The sequence below is a fragment of the Cephus cinctus genome, unplaced genomic scaffold (assembly GCF_000341935.2).
Source record: "Cephus cinctus unplaced genomic scaffold, Ccin1 Ccin1_scaffold0407, whole genome shotgun sequence".
NCBI lineage: Eukaryota > Metazoa > Arthropoda > Insecta > Hymenoptera > Cephidae > Cephus > Cephus cinctus.
In genome coordinates this window covers 1,178,691-1,201,011 of record NW_014333091.1, presented here as the reverse complement: position 1 = coordinate 1,201,011, position 22,321 = coordinate 1,178,691, and the positions used below count along the sequence as shown (strand labels likewise).

Sequence of the window (22,321 nt, the reverse complement as noted above, 5' to 3'; positions counted from 1 at the left end):
ATTCGGCACATGTAAGGACATGACATTTTTTCATCTGGTTCGAAAGAAAATTAAAAAACTTTGTAGCACAAGGAGAATCACAGCTACGCCGTTATTACGCAACCAATGTTGTTGACAAGTCAAAATTTACCAATCTTAATTGTAGCGATGTTCAAAATGGTGTCCACGAGCTGCAATGCACTCGCGTAGACGGTGAACAAACGATTGTTTTGCATTCTTTATGGCCTCTCCTTTACACTGATGGCGACTGAAGACGACAGAATGGATGCGTATAACGGCGTAGCTGTGATTCTCCTTGTGCTACAAAGTTTTTTAATTTTCTTTCGAACCAGATGAAAAAATGTCATGTCCTTACATGTGCCGAATTCGTCTTGAAATCCTCTAACAGACAGGCGTAAAAAAATTATATGTTCAGTTGCAAAACATTCAAGGTAACCTTGAAAAAACATTTTAAAAAAGAGTTGACCAGTAATTTTTCACTATTACGTTAAAGCTCTCTTAAAACCATGCACAAGCTGATAAAAACATTTTCGATCGGACTGCTAATAACAAAGTAATCTCTACTGATCACGATTTGTGGTTCACCCTGTATATTATGTCTTCAATAAGATAATCTCAAAGTTCCATATTAAGTTTCGATCATTTTTTAAATTATAAACATAAAGAAGATGCACTTTGTAAGGAGAGTGAATTTCCATTACCGTACATGATGCTTATATTTACATACGTATCGGACACGTGAAGAATTATTTGCAGCTGAAAACACATTCATAAAAGAGCAATTGTCTAAACTGACATATGATATAGTATCATCGATTCGTTCAGTATGGTACGCATAAAGCCGTATAACAATAAACACGCTAAATATAAATTTACAAAATGCTTTATTTCTTAGTAATTACAAACAGTGAAACATATACATACTTCGTCGTATTAAGGAGAATAAGTAAAATAATCATCAGGCATCTCGCAACTATAGAATCACAGTAATACCATCAACACCGTAATTTGCAAACGTAAATAATAAAATTAAAGATGACAAACGTTGCAATCAAGTTATGAATATTCCCACCAATGCGATTACAAATCACATTAATAAATCCATTACTGTATGCCGCTTACTTCAAAATACAATTCACGTTACAAACGGAACCACTAATTAAATATTTCCTCTTGAACGAAAGAGAGGAGGTCAAATACAATTCTTCTTGTCAAACAAGAATATTCCTGACGATTATCTTTCGGTACAAAGACGTCAATTTTAAATCAATAAAATTCACATATCACTGAAAAGTTCATTGATGTCCAACTAAATAATATTGTGTTGCTAATAAAGAAGCTTTCCTGCTATACAAACAAACTTATCTTAACTGATAACAATGTAAATCAAAATTAATTCTGATGCATAAACAATTTTTTAATTCGAGGTTGATCAAGTAGAATCATTTCACGTTGTCCACGGTTAACGGCGCTATTATATTGACATATTGTTTTTGCTAAGAATAGCAATAGAAAGTTCACTGCCCATATGGCATTGACCAAAGACGTAGTAGAAGTCTTCTAATTAAACTTTTAATTGCATCTGTTAAAGATAATTGCGTAATAATTTATTGTCTATTAAATTTCACGGGTAGCTTAGGGAAGCAACAGAAGAAATAGTATTATTGTTTTTGCGCGTTCATAAGCTGGTTCCTGGAAGTCTAATTTGAGAAAATCGAATTAGAATAAAATTTGTTTGTTCGTTACAGGAACCGAATAGAAAATTTCTTCTTGACAGTTTTTAAATATTTACTGCATTACTCTGCATTGTAATAATCATTTATACTTCTAACACCGTCCCTTCAAAGCCTTAGAATTACATTTCACGTATACATACAATGCAGAATATAATTGATAGAATCGTAGTGGAAATTTTGCAAGATGGAAAAGAGCTTTTAATCATTTATTCATCTTTTATATACTGACTCACTAACATGGCCAATCTTGATATACAAATTCATCTTCATATAAGAAAAAAAACAATGAAGCGTCGCTTCATTGAAAATATAACATCGCGATATTGCTGTTAAAATAAATTTGCGAACCACAAATTATTCGGCTTCAATATTGGTCAAGAGGTATTTAACGTGTGAAACACACAAGTACGGATGACATCAGTTTATCGATCGATAAGCAATTCCTCAGCAAGAAAGTATTAACACCATGGAGAATGAAAACAGAAAAGACAAAACAAAGAGAACAGATAGAATGTTTAACGTTCAAATGAAAACCATTAAATTTTTGTCGAAAGTTCTCTCATATTTGAATAACAGAATATAGTGGCTGTCACCCGATTAATTTTACAGACAATGCGCTTATCAAGTTTCTCTACTTGATATCGTTTATGAATAACGATATATCAATTGAGACACGACAATTATGGCGAAGCTCTCATTGATGATTGCTCGCGCATACTAAAAGGCTACAACCGTGAAGACTCATTGCGATGAGTAGCATAATAATAAACATGTGCAATTGTTCAGCATAGAAATATAATAGTACAAAGTATAAGCGAGTAAGTTCCGATTCACATTGGTGACACGTGACTAATAACTTCGTGCCCAAACTAACAATTACAATTATTCCTTTATCCTGAAAATTTTAACAGATCCAACAAACAAGGCTCCTTTTGATTTGCGCAATAATACCTTGCATACCAAACACATAATGCAAACGATAAAGAAAGAGTATTAATTAAAATCAAAAACAAAAAATGCAATGCACATTTCACGGGCGCCCTAAGGTAGCTTACACGTGCAACGAACAACTAATTTAACGTCTAATTCTACTAGAGCACTAAAGATTGGTTTACGCCGACCGAATATCTTTTCTTCGCGCGCAACTGCCACGGCATACAATTTTCTGAATTAGCGACATCAAATGATGTATCGATATGACGCATAAAATTTTCAAAGCAGAGAAATGCATTGTTCGCCATAAGGAACCACCTCAACTCTTCAGAGTAAAGTGATAAAATAAAAAGTGACTAATGTACTTCCAACATAATGAAAAATCGATAACTTAAAAAAAATAAATGACAGTTGGCATACGTTACGTAACAATGTATTAGCTAAAAAAAGAAGTTGTTGCGCCAAATCATATTGAATGAATAGCATCGTATCAATTCTTCTTAAGCACATTTTTCGTTGGTCAAATAAATACACATCTCGAAATACCTTCTGGAGAAGCCAATACACAACTTCGCATGAGAAAACGTTTCCATTACTCGTACTCGTAATACAAATTGTCCTCTACTAGTGCCGGGTTCACATCGCGATTTCCTAATCAGTAAGAGTTACCGATAAATACTATCCAAGCTATGCCTATGTACTATCGCAGATAGAAACGTATTAGAAACGGTATAAAATGGACAGGTTATCTTTTTCTTTTCACTCCAAAACTAGACTACTTAGACATCATGTTATTCCTTTTTTTTTTTGTAATTTCCACATTTTTCTTCCTAAGCATCTATGCATACAAATATATACGACATACCCGTATACATATACATCTCTTCCAGCCTGTGTATATATACATATACGGATATGCATATACGCATAACTTAAATCGTACACGTTATCTTTCATGAAGTACGCTTTATAGAAAGAGATTAAAATAGAAATATTAATTATATTGGATAATGCGAATAATTGTGTATATGTGTGTGCAGTGTATTTAGGCTTGATTGCCCTCCAGCATCAGTCTTGCTTGCGTCCCATTAGCCAGCTATCCCTTCTCCTCCATTACTTACAACGTTAATCTTTCGTAGTTCGTATCACATGATCGTCATATTCACTCGATGGCGACACGTGGCATCATGAGTCCTCGCCTGGTCAGCCAGACTCTGTAATAAGAGTTTTAATTATCAATCCGCAACGCGCAACTTTTCGCTCTAACGTGATGGTTAGGCTTGTGAGATTTTGAAGAAATAATTAAAACATTTTCATTTACCCAAAACCGGTGCCGATGAGCAGAGAGAGAATGTTGGTAAGGAAAAGGGTGTACAGAACTTCCTTGGAGAAGAGTCCATTCTTGCCAACCTTCGCAGTGCGAATGCTATACGTTTTCCTCTTGGTAACGCCGGGTGGATGCTTGAATTTCCAGTCTCTGTAAATGGAAAAAAAATTTATGTTACATCAAATTAGACCGTTAAAAATCCTCTTTGAAAATTCTAATCATATAATTGCATATCTCACTGCAATCATTTTCAATTGCGATCCTAAGAGGTCATCAATATTAATTAACTGTAGCATCAGTTACTGACCATGAAGTAAATGGCGTATGCATTAATGTCGTTAAACTTGAACGTTATTAGAAAGAAACTGATAACTTTGTTAAAGAGGGCAATTCTTATTCACCGAAGAGTTATCATTCCCTCTGATTGAGTCGTTCATTGTTCTTGATTAAAGCACAATAGGTAACTTCAATCATCTTGAGGTATGCAGATGTAGATGAACAAGTGAATGAACACAGAGCAATGATTTGTGTATCAGAATGTCTATTCAAACTGTGCAGTATCTCATGTAAGAAACGGTATACGAAATTCTTCAAAGGAGGTTTTTCCATATTAATGACGGATAGAAGAAATAGCGTAGCTAAATGTACACCCTGAGAATATATATACGTAAAGAGGTGTAAGGGAGTTCGGGAAATTGTCTATGGACGAAAATAAATATTCATTTCTAACTCAAGCATACTGTTTGAACTCTTACTTAGGTGGTGCCTGGTCTGGACGAGAGCTCCATTCATAAATCCAATCCCCATTCTTCTCCAGCAATTCTCCGTCCTGCAAAGTTAGAAAGAGACAAGTTAAAGCATTGTAAGTTATATTTAGTTTGGTAAAAGGTAAATGCGAGGGAATCCACCAAAGTTATACGTAGCGGGTCATTCCGTGTTCGTCGGGTATCGAACCGTGAAAAAGGACAGACGTTCTGCGAGGTGGAAAGCAATTCAGAGGCGACGACGCCCCGACGTCCCATTGAGGACGTCGTTTTTTGCGAGCTACGACCTTACCATAGGAAATTTCCATCACGCACTTCAGGTTAAAATCAAGTTCAAGGTACATTTTGAAACAAAATAACCGACTGGTAGAATTTAGAAAAAAAATAATTTTTTAAAAATTATCATATCGTCCAATGACTATGATAACGCTTAAAAATCTGATAATACATCACTGTCAAAGAATTCTGGGAAAACTAAACAGACTGGATCAAGATTAGCCACTGAAGAAAATGATCTCGATTATGCCAGTCAACACATGATTTAATCTACGTGTATAATTTTTCTCGAAATAATTCTAAGCAAAGTATTGCTGAAATGTCGAAGCAACTTTTGAACACTAACAAATACAGTGCACTACACGTCTCGTGCACAGTCAGCCACGTGCCCGCTTATTGTTGGCACATAGAAGAACAAAGTTATGTCGAATAGAGCTAAATATTAGTCTACGCAATCTGGCAATATAGCACGTAGCAAATAACTATGACAACATTCGACCGTGTTTTGTATGTGTTGAGATAACTTGAAAGTTGATATTCCAATGTGTACATATATCACTGACGTTAAAACAAAAATGAGATTATTTAAATAATAACGGCCATGATGGCTTTTATTTAAGGGGTTTAGGCCACTGTAGCGGCGGAAAAAATATTCGTTTGTTGTGAATTTTTTTTTCAGCGGAACTATGAAGAAAATCGGAATTACAAAGTAAGGTCTTTATTATACAAGTAATAAACTATAAAAAATAATTTCTTCAAAGCGATACATGTCAAAATGACGACTGCACAGCATTTCTCCGATGACGCCTCTATTTACACGGTATTTTTTCGGTATATTGCATAATTCCTTTTTTATAAACAATTTCCTGATGATTTTCTCATGGCATTGTATCCTTTTACATTTCGAAGTGCGCCTTTTTGGCAAAAATCAATATATCGAAAAAATCCTACGTATTCCCATAGTTATTCTAATAAATAATCGGAAAACCTTTGGTTTTTCATCTTAACGTAAAAATTGCAGGTGGTACTGATTCGGCCGTGTAAATAAAGGCGTCATCGGAGAAATGCTGTGCAGTCGCCATTTTTACATGTATCGCTTTGAAAAAATTACTTTGTATAGTTTATTACTTATATAATAAAGACCTTATTTTGTAATTTCATTTTATTTCATGGTTCCACTGAAAAAAAAATTTACAACACGAATATTTTTTCGGTCGTTACAGTGGCCTAACCCATTAAATCAAATTATTCAAACAAAATTTTCTACATTCAAACTTAGCTAAATGAACGAGATTTTCAATGAATGAACCAAAAAAAAAAGCAAAAAAACATAGCTGACAATTGGCAGTAGTACCAACTCTTTTTTAATATAAAATTTTATCCATCAACCTACATAGGATGCCCGTGTCAACTGAAACAAAGGAAGTCTCTTGTGCTTTGTGTCGCGTCATCGTTAGCATGTCTCGAGAATTTCCTTCAAGGTTAACAATGAATAACAATGTACGATAGAGATAAGAGAAAACTCCATTTCTCTTAATCAAAGGACATACCGCGTCGCAATCACCGAGTGACTTGTCTTGATATCCAAAGAAATCCAAGAACAAGGATTGGCAATCGTCCAGAAGGATCGTATACGATTTTCCTATCGTTCGGTACAAGTCTATCGTAACAGAGTATAGTATTGATGACAGTAAACAGGGGCGTTACGTCGATAACATTGAATTCAAGGTCGCCTGCGCCTTAAGTCCTATCAAAATGCAACTGAGCTGCAATACTATTAGCGCTTGAACCTACTTCGCAATTATTTCCGTGATATAGCCGATCAAGAATTAAATCGTACGATTAGAAATATGCATACAACGTTCGAAAGTGCTTATATAACCCTGTCAATCGGCGAAAAAAATATTTGTTCCGGGTTTGATAAAACCAAAGATATTCAACAGCCTGATAACTTCCCTTCGAAGCGAGTCTAGTCTATTGAACAATGCTGGAGTAGAAAGTCTAGGCGTCACCTCATAATCTTACGCAATAACATCACGTTTAGACTGCATGGAAGATAAACATTGGAATAATGTTTATTTATAACGATCTTTTCTATAAACGGAAATGAAATAAGGAAATGATGACAGACGAAAATTCTACAATTTATTGCATGATAAATAGTACAAGGAACGTACTATCGCTTAGCAAGTACAATTATGTCGAAGCGCTTACATTTGACGTCTCCGTGACGTTCGAGCTTGCTAAGCCAGAATGAACGCGTCTTTGGATCGTTGCTCGAAGACGTAGTATCAAACGTTGCCAAGAATCGTACGCGAGCCATTACACGTGGAAGAGTCGCGTTGTGTCTTTAGTAACGGACCAGCGAATGTCCCTGTTTGACGATCGGCGTGGATGAACTTGGATAACAATAAACTTATGGACGCTCGATCCTTTGTAAATGCATAACGCATGTTATAGCTATAATGCTACTATAATGCTATAATGAAAACTTCCGGTCTCCGAAGACTACGGTAAAGGCCGATTCGCGCATTTCAGTGCTGTATTCGTATCGTGCACGTCCCGTGCGACGATACTTTCACTGAACGGGCAGTAAGTACTGAACAACGACTCTGTGGCGTCTGAACGGTATTGATACTGAACAGTACTGAAATGTGTGAACATCTCGAAGTGGTGCAGTAGCTACCGGATACGGCACTGAAATGTGTGAATCGGCCTTTAATAAGCAATACTGACTGGCGAACGCGTCGCTGACTTTTTGAATACACAAAGTATAATATGTCGCAGTTTACACTGAACGCTTGACCGATGACCTTAATACTTATCCGAGCAAGCTAAAGCACTGGAGATGATAACAGCTCGATCTCGACGTTTCGCAAGTACCTCCACACGAAGAATACTGATTATCAGTGACGAATCCTTATGATGATAAATTGACCACTGCGAAGAATATTCCACGCGTAATAGGTAGGGTTACCTAAAATGGGACGACTCTAGTGCGATTTATAGGTTTCCGTGTGTATTATTGTCGTATGACTGAGATTGTCTCTGGTGGGTAATTACGTGATTGTGCGTAATTGGGATGGATGCGTAGGTGTTCTGTGCCCAAAGCAAGTGGATACTATTAACATAGACGAGTGACGTGTTTTTATTGATTTCACATAGAACATGTGTTTATCATTAAAGGGACGGCTTATCGCCAGTGAGTGAGATAAATTCAAATCGATAATGTAATCATCTATCTATCAGATTACAGCAGCAATCGATATACAAGAATGACGCCTCTCGCGTTTTTTGCGCTGTGAAAATTGACCCCTAGCTATTTTCGATTTTATCTTACTGTAGCGCTACGTAGATCCCGATGAATAGGACACAACACGTGGCGCGTGCGTTTTTGGCATCCAAGAAGCATTTCGTTGTCGTCGTAATCGGGCGCTTCTGTCATTTGTGGAAAATCGATATGAAATTCGCTTAATAAATAAACTTTTTTTCGAGACTAAAAATCTTCTGACAACTTATCTTATGCTATATATGACCGTGTGTGTATTCAGTACAAGTTATGACTATGCGTCTCGGATTAATTTTTGTTCTACAACTTATTTCCCATTAACGCTCATGGTTGTTGTCATAGGACTTACTGATAACTATGACGCGAAAACATTGAGTCTCTAGGTGCAGCACAATTTGCGCATAACCTATTAAAACCTTGAAAAAAAAATTTTTCGTTTCACACATTCACTGTCTCGTTCACGCGTAGATCGTCATGAGACGTATAATATTTATACGCTGTATGCAATTTCGCGACGCGTTTACGACGTTGTTTACAAATGCTACGAGTTGAATTTACATTGTGGAATAACGTGGAGTAGTAGTCGACGTCTGAGCTACGATCGCTTGGGAAGGCTGTTGTTTCGAATGCATAGAATGAGATTTGGCAGTTTTACATAAAAAAAAAAAAGAGAAATATCCCACGGTGATTTTAATTGTTTTAATGGACGCGAATCCGTAGTGGTTTAATTGATGCGTCACGTATACATAAGGAAGATACTAAATGATAATGATATGGATAGGGTCTTTATATAATAGGTTAATGAACAAGTTCACTTGTACATACAATTAGCCAGTTGATGCGCATTTCGATAAAAATATTAACCATCCAACAAGACTATTAAGGAAACACTGCGTGGCCAGATTTTGGCACGAATTATCAGTACGCGCGTCCGTCATCACTTTGCGTGGGATTGTCCACAAAAATATATACGCCCGCGCGTGGCTATATATAAAGCACAATAAATATACACGTGTATTATACATATTAGTTATATATGGGCATGAAAATTTTGACATATTTTCAAAACAGTTTCTACAACCTTATATTTCGTAATCGTCCACTTTGTACATTTTTTTAGTGCAACGTCAATGTCTAGCCCTAGCGCAGCCGCCACAAATGCAATCTGCGATAAGCGTACGTTAAATAGAATTTTGTATTGCAGAGCGAATTCGAAATTTGCACGAAACTGTAGCCCAAATATGGCGATCGAACAGAGAGTTGGACAAACATACTTCCACGAGGCAATTGTCGGTAAAGAAGTTTTGTGTTCTTCGCGAAATCATCGGGGCTGTCCTTTCTCCATCAAACAACCAGCTAAATCGAGAATGAATGACTATTGAGTGGCGTGAGAAACGAACTGAATTTCCATTGGTCAGCTGATGAACTTACGACGCCTTGAACGCACGCCAATTCCGTCACTGATTGTAAACACGCTTGTATTTGCGGGATCCATTAAGAAAAAAAAAAAAAGAATACGAGATATCTGAAAGACACTAAGCTCATTACGTAACTCGTAGCACATAGATCGTAAAGTGAATATTGTCCCCACACCAAGTATGAAAAAATATTTTTTTTACCCAAAAGTCAGGAATATTTATTGTCCCACTATGGATACCGTAGTACGTTCCCTTATATTACGTAAAATATTTTTTTTACTATCACGCGAATCGTGGAAAATATAACGGCAAAGAGAGTCTCTCCCAAGTGCAGTTTGCGCTTCTATAATTGAAATACAAGAGGAGGATTACGTGCACCTGTGCAGGTGCAATCGCAACTTCACGCTTCGTTAAACTGTACCCACGATATAACGCGCTGTATACATTCTAGCAATAGCGAGTTGCACGCGATTAGAAAATTCCATACGAGTTTGTTCTTTCACTTTCATAGATACCGGACGACTCTGAAGTATAACGAACAGATGATATTTACGATACTTCCGAATTCTCTCTATCAAAATAAATTTCTTGCAAGCATATTTATCGATTTATGTAATTTATGGTTACATACCCGGCGGAGCGAACAAGGAAAATATGTAAAATTGTTAAATTATCCACACCATACTAATTTTAAGAATTTTTTTTTCTTACCCACCTACTATATGCACAGTGTGATTGGAATAGTCGCACGTGTGAAATTTCAATACAATATCATCGAGTTATGCAAATCTCGGAACTGCACGTATATATTATATATATTATAGCGATATATATGGGTATTAATCAGGATTATGTGTATATACTATATTTAAGGCAAAACTGTTACATCCAGCTATATCTCTTGTGCAAAACAGTGCAGAATCACCAGATTACACAGGTTGGGTATGTAGCTTGCATGGGTACCGGAGTAGATACTCCACGAACTATAACTTAGAACCGGTTCTTGAACGACATATAAAAAAAAGAAGTATCAACCGGATCGAGAATCGTATGAGACACTCGGATGATCAGAGCTAAGGACGGCGCACGTCTGTCTCCCGTAAAATTAGCAAGTAATTTAAGCTGTTACACTTAATTCATTTACAGTGAAACCCCAGCTAACAATTTTCGTACGTATTGCGAATTATTGTAAAAGAAAATAAATGCTGTCTTTCTGCACGTCAGATAAAGACGCTATACGAAAATGAATGGAAGAATTTCTGACGTTATTGAAAACAAAACAAACTTTGATAGCGCTATTATATTCCGATAAGCGTGAGTGACGTCACGTGCAGATAAAGATAATCCGTGATTTTTTTTTTCCAAAATAAAAGTTTTCCAATTTCCATCACGTAATATGGAATATTCATTAGTAAAATTTTCCCTCTCCGTTTCGAATGCGCCTGTAGCTACGTCTATATATAGACAAGCCATAGGCTTGCTATTGTATCATCGATTTGCATTACGTCTACAGTGGTGTTCAGAAACTGATAATTTCAAGGTTTTGCGGTGAGTTTAGTCACGCTCGGTATTCGATTTTTCATACTTGAATTCAATGAATTGAGAGGGAAAAGAAAAAAAAAGATTCGTCACGGAGCGTCGATCTCGTGCCGTGCGGGTAAACAATTGCACATACCAATTGGTATTCCTATAGAGTACGGATGGTTGGTAGGTATGAAAGTACCATGAAAGGTGATAGGTAGGATCGATAAGTCGATGGATCGGGTTTAGAGTTTCAGAGTCAATTGGTTCAGGAAAACATAAGGAGAAACGTTTCTGAGTGACGTCGTTCTTGTGCGAAGGTTCACACAGATGTGGATTTTCAGAAAAAAAGGAAGAAAAAAATCTAAACGAGAACGCGAGAGCGCGGAATAACATATAGCTAATGAGAGGTAAAGGTGATCGTGCAGTGTGCATCTGAATGTTTTGAAAATCGATTTTACCTTCTTGGATGATTTTAATGGCCCGTGCGATAAATCTGACCATACGATATATTACGGTCTTTAGAGTGCCACTGCGAACTCCCTACGAGTGGAGTCAGTGATCCAAGAAATCTTCTACGGGAAACAATCCTTATTGAATAAACCTGTTGCACGTTGGTCGATTGACAGTACTGAGGCTAACGTGACCTCAAAGTGCATAACGAAAGAAATTCCATTTCTGTCACTGGTATCATCAACGAAATAAAAAAAAAGCATAACGACTCCGTTACATATACGCAAAATATACTGTCTCTCAAGTATTTACAAAATTAGCGATGAAATAAGAAAAAATGATTAAAAATAGTTCACGCGTCTTCTGATAGCATAAAAAAATTCATAAACCGGTTATCCAATCGACACAATCTCCGAGCGTTCTTGAGAAGCGAAAGTGTCGAAGGTTTCGCGAGAGTATTTTAATTTTTGCAAATTACCAAAATTCCCGAAGACCTTGATACTGATATACGAGTAAAGAAAAACAATACTGACTCATATTTTTTTTATCGCCCTACAAACAATTACGTATCTATCATAGAAAACCATATTTTGCTTCCCTGACCAAGCAGATCCAATTTACTGTGCACACGTTTAAGGCGTCCGCAGATAATACTGTTTATTACTGTTGCGCATTAAACCACACACGGTACGGTACACATATGATAATCGATAAGGAAACTGACCTTGTTGTACGTGTAATTAATGTAAACGCCTTTAAGCTCGTCCTCGGTGGATAACTCCGTGTTTGGACTATTCGGTGGGCTTTTTGGGCTGTAACAAAAAGAAAATATTTCAAAATCATTTCCGATAACGTCGTAATGAAGATATAAAAGAGGGAAAAAATTAACTACGCGCACTAGGCGCCCGGAAAAAATAACCACTGTCCGTGTATGCCTGATAAAATTCGAGGACTACTTTAACAACTAGATGAATATGCTTTCGAAACGACAACCAAACGCAACGGCCAAAGCAGGCTTACCAAAGTAATGCGTTCTGCCGTTCGTGTCTATTTAAATATTTATTGTAGTTTCGTAAACACGTGCATCCATGTATATCCATTTAACTATCCTACGCGCACCTATTATTCACGTGGTAATCAATAAAACCAACAACCAAAACACGCGGCCATGTTGTCATAGAAAAGTAACATATGTATAATGCATATACTATATATATGCATATAGGATATTCAAATACAGTATGACTCTATGGACATGAGGCACGAAGCATGCAAGATCTTCCACATGTTTGAATCGTGCATGCCGGATGACACTTTTGGTTTGATGAACTGAATGCTTATAAATAGCATTTTTCCCACTGCGTCAAAGGACGAACGTGCGATGACTCACGCGCTGCCAAGTGAACCAAGAAGCTTGCGATATTGAGCCAATTACTTTGTTTCTTTTCTCCCCGACCATTTCATACTGGCAGACTTGGTCCGCGTGCATTTTGCGAAATGACGTAAAGCCAGGAGAGCTGCATCCCGCGACCTTGGTCAACGGGATAAATAAAAATGCTTCGCTAGAGCGACGTAAATACTCGGGCGATATCTGATCTCTGAATTTATCCTTAGATCGTTCCTCGAGTCCATCTTCAGGAATTTCACGAAGACTCCAAGACGAAAAATTACGCACAACTTGGATGAAAGATAACGCGTTGTACATCTGCTTGAGATTCCCGTGACTCACAGAAACTTAGTCCAGATTTATTTTCACGTTGACGAAGCATCCGGACGAAATTGCTGCGTTTCAAGATTCTGTATAGGCTTTATTTTTTATAGGAATACATTGTAACGTACTATAGTGTATTAACAGTTTTTTTTTTTTTTTCATATTTCTTACCTGTCTCGTGGAGTATCTCGACGAGAGGATGCCAAGGAATGTCTAGCGGAGGATTGCGTGGAGTCCCTTTGGGCTTCTCGAAGAAGCCGTAGGTACTCTTCACCGCCGGTGCTGAATGGTAAAGGTGTCACTCTGTCCGCTGGGACAGGATTGAGTTCGACCCAGGACTCTGCACCTCGAAAAGAAAGACGAGATTTTTTTCAATAAATCACCGTGCCAAGTTATTAGGATTTTTTTTCATAGAACCTAACAGTAGTAATTATTAATATAAATTAAAAAATTACAGTAAATGATCCGGCACACCTCTATTATCTAAAGTGTCCTCTTTCTGCTTGATTTACGTTAATAATTAATGACGTCGATTGGCACGTGACAATGGTAAGGAATTGTTCGTTTATTTATTCTCGATAACTAAGTTATGTAAATAAATAAGGAAAATACAGAGGAATCATTGTTGATTACTTTTATATTTGCGTCATCAATATTTTTCATGAAATCAAAACTGACTGTACCTATAGTCGGATTTGCAATTTTACACAGTTAAAATGATCGAATGTGTAAATGATCAATTTAATATCAGCTTTAAAGTGTACATTCTTTTTTGATTTTTTTAAATCAACTACAAAATAATAAGTAAAAATTATCACAGGCACAGTACGGTTTTTAAACAGTATTTATTTCACGATCAAGGCCTGTCTTTGACGTAACTAAACTCAACTCGTGCGCGATGATCGATACGTGACACGTTTGATCGATCGTGAGACGTCGATATAAACGATTCATAATAATATAGCTGTAATATCGATTCGTCACATTTGATGCAGTAATTGCGAATAATTGCATTGAATGACGTGCAGAAATTTCGAAAACATAAGTTTACAGCATCGATAGTCCTATGCTACAAAAGTAGCTAATCGCAATTCCCATATGAAATTACCTGTACGTATCAGCAGTATGATAACAAAGCTAAAATACAATTAACCGTAAGTCATTACTCACTAGTATGTTTATACGAATTATCAATAAACCATATGGTTAACTTTTTCTAAGGGCATAGGTCATGTCTAATATTCTATGTGTTAATGACCGCGGCGTATATAGTTACTCGCCAACTTTAAGAGGGAAAAAAAAATGTATCTTCTACACCCGAATTTTGGGTAATTTCAACTCTCCTAAATAGCCGAGCACCATGCGTCTCTCCCATTCCAAAAACTCTTATGTCGCAGTTCCAACAAGTTTCTCCTCTCTAGTACTACCATAAGATAAAGTTAGTGTGAGTCTAGCAGAAATACATTGTACCGAGAGAAAAGAAAGACTGCTCCATACTGTTCCTTAAATTATTAAATCCGTCGCGATTCGGTGTCTAAAACAAGATACGTCCATTGCGGCGTAACGTTACGATTCCATGAATCAGCTAACGGAGCTACGAATATGCGATGCAGATTTAACGACTATCGAAAGTTCTACAGCGTGTCCACGGGTAAAAATACAGGAAACGCATGACGAATCAATTGCTTCACTAATGAAAACGGTGTCAATATGGTGAACCGTATAGAAATGATATTCCATATAGGTTATTACGGCTACGTGAGAAAAGGCGAAAGAATGATGGAGAAGGCGAGAGAGACCTATGAGTTTATCAAGGGACGGAGTTCGGCTTTCTTCTACTCGGCGCATGCGCACTACCAATCCCAGCCCTTGCTGCGTTATTGAATGGGACGCTGGCGTACGACTACGTGACGCGCACCACGTAACTTTACTTTCGACTCGTATCCCTCCATCTTTCACTGGCTAATAATCTGGCTCGGTATTGTACTCATCATACGGATCATGTCTTCTTGAAGACCATTCGACTTAATTCACCGGTAACTCATCCGTATAAAAAGCTCCAATGAAATTCTCGATAGGAAACTAAGTTACATTGAGACTATACAATTTCCTACGAAAGCCTTAAATCTTTTACGTACGACGTAAAATGCTCAATGAGAATTGAATTGTTCTTTTCTAATTACATACAATTACTATTCAATTATACAATAAGAAAGAATAAAAGACTATACAATTTCCTACGAGAGCCTTACATCTCTTACGTACGAAGTAAAATGCTCAATAAGAATTAAATTGCTCTTTTCTAACGTGAATATTTCAATTCTAAAGCAATAACGTGCGTTTTGCATTACGTATAAGAGATGAAAATAATACGAGATCTGACGCGAGAGGAATGCCGTTTTCAGCGTTACTATTTATTGCCTCGGGACGATATTACTTGGAGAGTGAACATGGCTGCAGGTATAACCGGATGTCGCTGTGATTTGGTCTTGCCCAGAGAATAGCCGATGCTCATGCTCTATCCGCGTGTTCATGCGTCATGGCTTCCTCAGCACGAAAATTCAAGGGTTTCTCTGGCATTCGTTAATCGTTATGAAATTCAACGGCTCCATCCCCACTGCGGTAAACCTGAACGACCTCGAGAACTGTCATCGCGCCATTTCCCGAGACCACGTCAGGATTAATATCCGCGAAATACGTAATCTGGCGCTAAGACATTTGGCACAGGTCAATCTTGGTCAAGTAAAGTCTAAGAGAAACCATCCCTGCGTCAAGTCAGACTTCAAAATAAAATCCACTCAATACACAGAATAAACATCGCCATAACTATACCACGTGCATGCATCCAACGTACCAGTTACTAGGTACAAGTAAATACTTTGTCAGCATGAATATTCATCAGACAGCTACCATATACTGCATAAGTGTGATCACGATGTTCAATGGATAATTGACAATAAATAATTAGAAAGCTGCCATATTAATATTCAATAATAAAATCTCAATAGGTCAATATTGTAATATCTATTATATAATTTTTAAGTAAGTTTTCAAATTTCACGTTTCATCAGTCACGCTTATATTCTGCATGCAAGCTGTCAGCGGTTAATACTTGAAAATCTATGACATCCTACGGATATCACAGATTTTGAGAATTCGTAAAACGACGAACAATCTCATGACAGTTGTATATCGTAATTTATATGGTTTGGTTAAGTATTCTGTGGTAAGAGGATTATCAAGATAAACGACTGCGCACGGCTGCGGCCTACGTTAATATTTTACTCTTACACAATCGAGCTACTCTTTTACTCTTACACTACGGAACCATAGTGAAAGATGAAAAAAAATTAAACAGAAGATTGGCTGCTTTCGAAGTAGAACGGGTTTCCGGTTGGCAGTATCCTATATATACATTACGTATGTATGTATGTACATATCTCCCCACGATTGGATTTCACGATGCTGCCCACCGGGATCTTGTCATCCCCTGCTTCCACTTTACAAACGCACGTGCATGCCAAGGCTACACGTGTTGCTCTTCGGTACGTCGTACCGTGACGTTTTGCCAACTAAAATTGTTACTCCCAATAATTATAGGATATCTTACCTATAACGACATTTTCCCAGTATCTACAAGAAATCAGCGTTAAACCGCCGTGGTATGAAATTTCATAAGTAAACATCACACAAAAATATAATTCTCGAGTCCGATATTACACACGTGTTCAGTGGTTATTAGCGTATCCTGTTATTACGCTGTTATATATTTATTCAAAAGAATTCCACGTAGCGGGTACAGCTATAGATTCGACGAAATTATCAAATAATAACGGTTAAAAAAGAAAGGTAGACACTCGCGAAGACGTAGGATGCAATTTAGTGAATTGCCCGCACAACCTCTAAACGTTGACCTGGATTAACCCTACGGTACGTAATCGTGCACAGCACAGCGTGTTGCATATCGCACTGCGCATACTAGAGCGCAGTCAATTAAAATCGTTATACCATACGAAATTAAGCATGCACTATATACAGAGAAATCATTGAAAAGATTTTCATCCAGAAGCAACAGACTGTCATACTGATACGTTTCCTGGTATGGCAACGAATTAAAAAACTTCGACATGTACGTCTTCGCAGTCTGGTTAGCGTGTGTGCAGCTTATTGTTAGCAGAAAAAACAAACAAAAAAGGTCACGCTCTGCGTATCATCTAGGTATTCAACAAGACGCCACCTGAATCAAAGCCATATAGTATATACGTGTATGGAAACTTGAGCCAGCCCAGTGATACTATAGTGTAACGAGTACTAGTATCAGCACAATGTATAACGTTGTCGCATTACACGGCGGACAGAGTCAAACAATATAATAACAAGCCGACAAATTGAATAACGTCCTACGGGCCTTTCGGCTTAAAAATAGTCAAGAATTAATGACCCCCTTCTTTTCCCAGACGGTAATTTCAATCAGACCACCGCAGTATCCGACTCCCCTTCATCAACGCCATTTATTCTTAGCCAGTCTTCGACCCACGGAAATATTACGATATTCGCTGTTAACCGTACAATGTTTTGATTCATAAAAGCACGCATAGAGTGTTGCCAATTAATTGTGTACTGGATTTGGTTACGCCTACGAGATTTCTAAGCAGATCGTTCTAATCGATGTGTCAATCGAGGGTCGTGACCAAAGTCATATATATATAAGGTGGAGAAGGTCACGCCGTGGAACCTGAATTAGATAGCAGCTAGCCAAAAACGTGTCCGTCCTCTTTCTGTGTCCCACAGCACAACGTCATAGGAACAATGAACGGCCATGACACTGAGAGATGTTTCGTGGTAAAGAAGATACAGGAATAATTTGAAAGCCCCTCAGGGAAGATATGACGGATCTGTATAAAAAGAACAGAAAGTTAATTAACGATTATACGACTACTCCATTTATTCATATTCCAAATTGAGAATCACAGTAGATAGAGACGTGACCTTGAGTATATCTTATGTCACGTTATCAGAGTTATCAATAGTGAAATATATATATATATATATATATATAACGACCTGACCGAATCTTTCAAATTTTCTCTAGACTGCTCCAACGTTATCAGAGTTATCAATAGTGAAATAGAACAGAAAGTTAATTAACGATTATACGACTACTCCATTTATTCATATTCCAAATTGAGAATCACAGTAGATAGAGACGTGACCTTGAGTATATCTTATGTCACGTTATCAGAGTTATCAATAGTGAAATATATATATATATATATATATATAACGACCTGACCGAATCTTTCAAATTTTCTCTAGACTGCTCCATTTTTGGTAAGAGCGCCGTAAGTTATATAAATGATATACGTAGGTGTAATGACGCGACTCGATCGCTGTTGATATTCCTGAAAGGAATGCAGACATTGTGTTTACGATACTTATCCCATTGTATAGTATCTATTCTGCGGACTAATAAAGAAGGTCAGGGATGTCGAGTTATTTTTCAACTGTCAGTGACTCTCTGACATTCCTTTGCTTCACACTCATCCCGACAGACATCTCGTTGCCAGTACTTCAGAGAGACAACATATAGATGATCCTACGTTTATAGCCATGAGCTTGCGACTTTCTCTTCCAGAGGTAAACACAACGTTCGGAAGATATATTTACCAATGGAATTTTTCGTAAGCTGACTGGAGCATAAGGTAGCTATCGCTAGGAGGCCAGAGAATCACGGCGACCAAGTGGTATTAGAGTTTAAGCGTGGAGACTTGAAGTTAACAAAGGGCGAGTTCTCGCGTTAAATCATTTACTTAGCCCTCTCTCTTTTTCTAATTCAATCCTCTCAACGAACTTTTTCATCGGCTGACAATCCTAGCGATTAACGTCCTTGGTAATCGATTACGTGTTTTGCGCGTGCACGACACGAACATTCGATTGAACTCCTAATTATATAAATAAAAATTATCTGTGATGTCAGAGGAATATAGAATATCTACACAGATGAAATGGTTATTAGTGATTCTTAACTTCTTCATTAAATATTTCCCTATGCAAGAGAATGTATCCAAATCATTTGAAGTTCAGCCAAATATGTATATGGAGCCACTTGGCACGTTTTGCAGTGCAGATCTTTGCTATTGACTTAGGGTCGGGGGACTAGACTGGTGTAATCAGTTTATCAGAATGACTTGCGTCTCGTGTCACAGAATGGAAAGCGTGTCGGATAGGCATTTTTGCTGTATGTATTATATGACCGTTAAAACACGCGTAGAACCGCTATTTAATATTACAGAAAATCCACGAGGAAATTATTATTTCTAAAAACCGTGAAAAATAAGTGTCTTCGCTGTCATCGTTATTTGCTTTAAGATCTGAATACTCAAAAACATACGCAGTTATTAAGAGTATCATTCTTCATTCTTAATATGTATATATAAGCCATCAGAAGGTGCTAGTTGTTAAGTGATCATGAACATTTTTGCTACAGTTACAAATCATGTTATCGACAAAGTACTCAAAGAAGTCGTCATTTTTTTTTTATCTAAATAGGTTAACCTGCGCAGTTACTCTCACTGCTATAACCGTCGATCAAATATCGATTAGAAACCTTCGCACGATAAACATTAGAGCGCACACGTGGTGACGGCAATAATATAATGATGTACTGTCCCTATATATAGGCAAAGAAGAATGGAACTCTGGGGGAGTGGGATTTATCAGGACGATCATTGTTTTTCATATCACCATGATACTGACGATTAACTTGAATGAAAGTCTATATTTCCTTTTAATCATCTAAGACAAAGATGCTGTCATGATATTCTGAACTTTCATCAGCCATGTCATATTTTTCGTCATGTAGCGTGACCAGTGTGTAGCCTAGATTCCTACTAAGCTATAAAAAGCTGTGATTCGTGAAGCATCACCCGCACTGATGTATTAGTCTATTTTCATCTAGAAAAGTAGTTCGTGTTGTTAGTATACTTCGAGGGAGATTTGCATGACATTAATTCTTGAGATTAGCAACAGCAATGGCATTTGTTCCAACGATTGTAGGATTGAGTGGATTAAGGATTGTCGACTGAGAATCTTTGATGAGACGCAGTCATAAACATATGCTCTGCCACGTGTTATTATAATCAGATTGTCAACTACCGTTCGAATCTTACTTGGTACTTTAGAAACTTCTTTCACAGTTATGAACAGGAAACGGTAATTATTTTTAGTATATTTAAATAGTTTCATTGGTAACTTTTAGAGCCAGACATTTTAATTTGTATTGTTATCGTTTCATAAAAAGCGTAAAACAATACCGTGTACTTTTCAGTACCTAATTATCTTATTTCTGATAATAGGTATGATAATGCCATATCTTACAGATATCAACTCCGCAAGACGAAGAAAGAATAATACCTCCTTTGTTTTGACGAGCAGTTACGATTTGGAACTTGCGAATCTTTCAGTCTCGACGTAAACATCGTAGCTGCTAAGTACGAATCATGACATGTAATAACAATGTCTACAAGCAGAGAAATCTTGTCATAATCTTTTGCGAATTGAATACGTGACGGTCAAATGTACTCATGTCAGAGTGCGTCGTACATAAAAGATTCTTTCAAAGAAAAAGTAAGATCTAAGATTCTCGTAAAATTGTAATTATTTACGAGCAGAATAGAATCGTGCGAAGAATCAAATGCGCAATGTCTGCATTACTCGTATAATTTTTTTTGTTTAATCTTTATGCAGGCAATTTCTCTTTGACTTGCTAATATTATTTTTACTCATTTCGTTACAAGTTTCGCGTATACGCCTATGAATGGTAAATCTTTCTAAATTGTACATATCATTTTATATATTCCCTGCGCTAATACGTTTTCCCTCGCCATTTGCTTCCACATATTGCCTTTGTGATATCCACATTAAACACAGGATTTTTTAGCAAATATTGATATATCGATAACAGTAAATTAAAAAAAAATTAGTACGCCTCTTTTAATATCTTCAACGGATCACAATACATTTCTAAATTGTATGTACAGGGGCACGCGTCATTCACATATTTTTGACAATATTGTATCACGTACGCCATTAGATGACAAAAAAATATCTTGCAAAAAAAAAGATTACGATATAGATATTTCTGGAAAATTAGGGATTTAAAATTCCTACTCGATTTACAGAAGTATGCATTTTTGGAGTTCGCCGGTCAGCTACAAAAAATGGTCGTTGAAACCAGTCGCGACACGTCAGTGAATCATCCGATATTGTAATTTTATCGAGTGAATATTCAATGATGCACATATAAAAGCTTATTTTCAGGTGAATGCGTAGCAAATGATTGTGTCGATGTGCTCAAGTTCAACGGTGTCAGCTAACATACAGCGGTAATTGCGACGCAAAGAAGTAGTAGGGAGGCTGCGTTTGTTTACGTGTTGAACGAAGCCACGCGAAATGGCCGCGGTGTCAGAATGACAGCTGCCCACGAATCTCGTAGTAAAAGATCTTTCGAAACTCACCACCCAGCAGCTCGTCCGCAGTAAACTTGGCGGTTGACGACATCGCGTTCCTCCACTAAGCGAACTGACTCGCCAATACGGATATCACCAACTGACTGTCACGCACTTCTTAAATCGAGCAGGAGACGACACACTTGCTACGGATTGTTGCAATAAAATGCCAGCGAGCCGCGAGACGGTGCTTTGTTTTGATGAAACGTCAACACACGTACGTCAGACCGCTCGGCCAATCACACTCCATCTGACCCAATGTAAATAGTACTACTTTAGTCAAACCATACTATTGTGAAATTTGGTCCACTGTGTATCTGGTTACATCTCAACATTAGTACGAAATTTTGTACGGTAATTTTTTCAAATTATTAAATCAATTTCTG

The 22,321-nt window shown here is 37.2% G+C and overlaps 1 protein-coding gene across 2 annotated transcripts; it reads right to left on the bottom strand.

The window, feature by feature from the left end:
* Positions 1-867: 867 nt before the first annotated feature.
* Positions 868-22,125, bottom strand: LOC107267513 (BCL2/adenovirus E1B 19 kDa protein-interacting protein 3). Of its 2 annotated transcripts, none has more exons than XM_015739336.2 (6): positions 21,945-22,125; positions 13,600-13,774; positions 12,442-12,529; positions 4,752-4,825; positions 3,991-4,146; positions 868-3,883 (listed from the first exon to the last, which is right to left on the bottom strand). In XM_015739336.2, the coding sequence occupies exons 1-6, from the start codon at positions 21,985-21,987 to the stop codon at positions 3,832-3,834; spliced, it is 588 nt and encodes a 195-aa protein (XP_015594822.1). In that variant the 5' UTR covers positions 21,988-22,125; the 3' UTR covers positions 868-3,831. The 2 variants fall into 2 exon arrangements, with proteins under 2 accessions (XP_015594822.1, XP_015594823.1); XM_015739337.2 differs by having other exon boundaries at positions 13,600-13,768; positions 21,945-22,122.
* Positions 22,126-22,321: the final 196 nt, after the last annotated feature.

Excerpts from the sequence above, each read along its gene's own strand:
- LOC107267513 (XM_015739336.2), bottom strand. The coding sequence starts at position 21,987 with ATGTCGTCAACCGCCAAGTTTACTGCGGACGAGCTGCTGGGTG. Across the intron at positions 12,530-13,599 it reads CGAGATACTCCACGAGACAG|CCCAAAAAGCCCACCGAATA; the intron begins GTAAGAAATATG and ends TTTTTGTTACAG. Across the intron at positions 4,826-12,441 it reads TTAATTACACGTACAACAAG|GACGGAGAATTGCTGGAGAA; the intron begins GTCAGTTTCCTT and ends CTAACTTTGCAG.